Source organism: Myotis brandtii, unplaced genomic scaffold (assembly GCF_000412655.1).
Source record: "Myotis brandtii unplaced genomic scaffold, ASM41265v1 scaffold825, whole genome shotgun sequence".
NCBI lineage: Eukaryota > Metazoa > Chordata > Mammalia > Chiroptera > Vespertilionidae > Myotis > Myotis brandtii.
In genome coordinates, this window is record NW_005371349.1 from 2,021,789 (window position 1) to 2,022,986 (window position 1,198).

General features: G+C 68.3%; 1 protein-coding gene across 1 annotated transcript in view; it reads left to right on the forward strand.

Moving 5' to 3' along the window:
* EVPL (envoplakin) overlaps positions 1-1,198 on the forward strand; it is a 16,972-nt gene that overhangs the window by 11,100 nt on the left and 4,674 nt on the right. Inside the window, exons 11-12 of the mRNA XM_014531744.1 lie at positions 25-433; positions 1,069-1,152. Of these exons, the coding sequence (XP_014387230.1) occupies positions 25-433; positions 1,069-1,152 (493 nt within the window). The remainder of the gene's footprint in view (positions 1-24; positions 434-1,068; positions 1,153-1,198) is intronic.

Consider the following 1,198-nt stretch of genomic DNA (forward strand, 5'->3'; position numbering starts at 1 on the left):
CGAGGCACGCCCCACCCTGCGCAGCAGCTGCGGCGGATCTTGGGCTGGTGACTTCACCTCTCTGAGGCTGTTTCCTTGCCTTGAAAATGGGGTAATCGCAGCCCCTGCTCCCCACGCCCCGCAGGTGGTGCCTGGCAGACCGGGGGGTCCATCTGTGCAGGCCCGGCTCCAGCACAGGGCCAGTGTCAGGGGACCAGCATGGTGGTCACTCAGGCCTCCCCCGAGCCCCCCTTCCTGTCCCCAGAGGGCAGCTCTCACCTGCTCCGGCCTCGTCCTCCGCAGGGAGAAGACGGTGCAGGATGCCGGCCTCACCTACCAGCAGTTTAAGAACTGCAGGGACAACCTGAGCTCCTGGCTGGAGCACCTGCCCCCCAATCAGATGCGGCCGAGCGATGGGCCCAGCCAGATCGCCTACAAGCTGCAGGCGCAGAAGGTGAGGGGACCTGGGGGCAGGACAGACCCCTGCCCAGAGCTGGGGCCTCAGCCACATCCGCCTCCCTGGCAGCCTCTCCCACTGGGAGAGCCGCCTGGGGGGCCGGTGCCCTGAAGCCCTAAAGCTCAGACCACAAAGGCCTTGGGCCAGCACCGCCCCCCCACACCCCCAAAATGCTCTGCTTTGCCCCCAGAAACGGCCAGCCCGTGGCTGTCTGGCCCGAGGTGGGCGGTGGGCTCTATGCTCCTGGCATCACAACTCCTACTGCATCCTCCTCCTCCCAGGTGCCCCTCCCACGCACTGGCCATGAGCCCGGGGCTGGGGGACAGCCCGGCCTGGGCAGCTCAGGCGGCGGGAGGCGTGTGTCACAGGCCATGGTGCTGTGAGCACTTGGTGAAGCCAGTGCCCTGGGAGCCCTCGGTGGGACACGTGTGGGTCAGGGCGAGTGGTCTGGAGGCCTGAGGAATAGGCCGGGAGGGGTGAAATGTCCGAGCCGCGGCCACGGTGGGTCCGGGGAGGGAAAGGCAGTTTCCCACAGACCCCTCCTGCCCTGCCGCTGGCCTGGAGGCGCCTGGCTGGAGGGGAGTCCTGTGTGTGGTGCTACCTGACCCCCGACTCTCGCCTGTTCTGAGCAGAGGCTGCTGCAGGAGACCCAGGGCCGGGAGCGGGACAGGGCCGCGGCGTCCCGCCTCTCCCAGGACCTGCAGGAGGCGCTCCAGGTGAGTTTTCCTCCCTCCGGTGGGTCCCTCTTTCTCCACCCTCCCC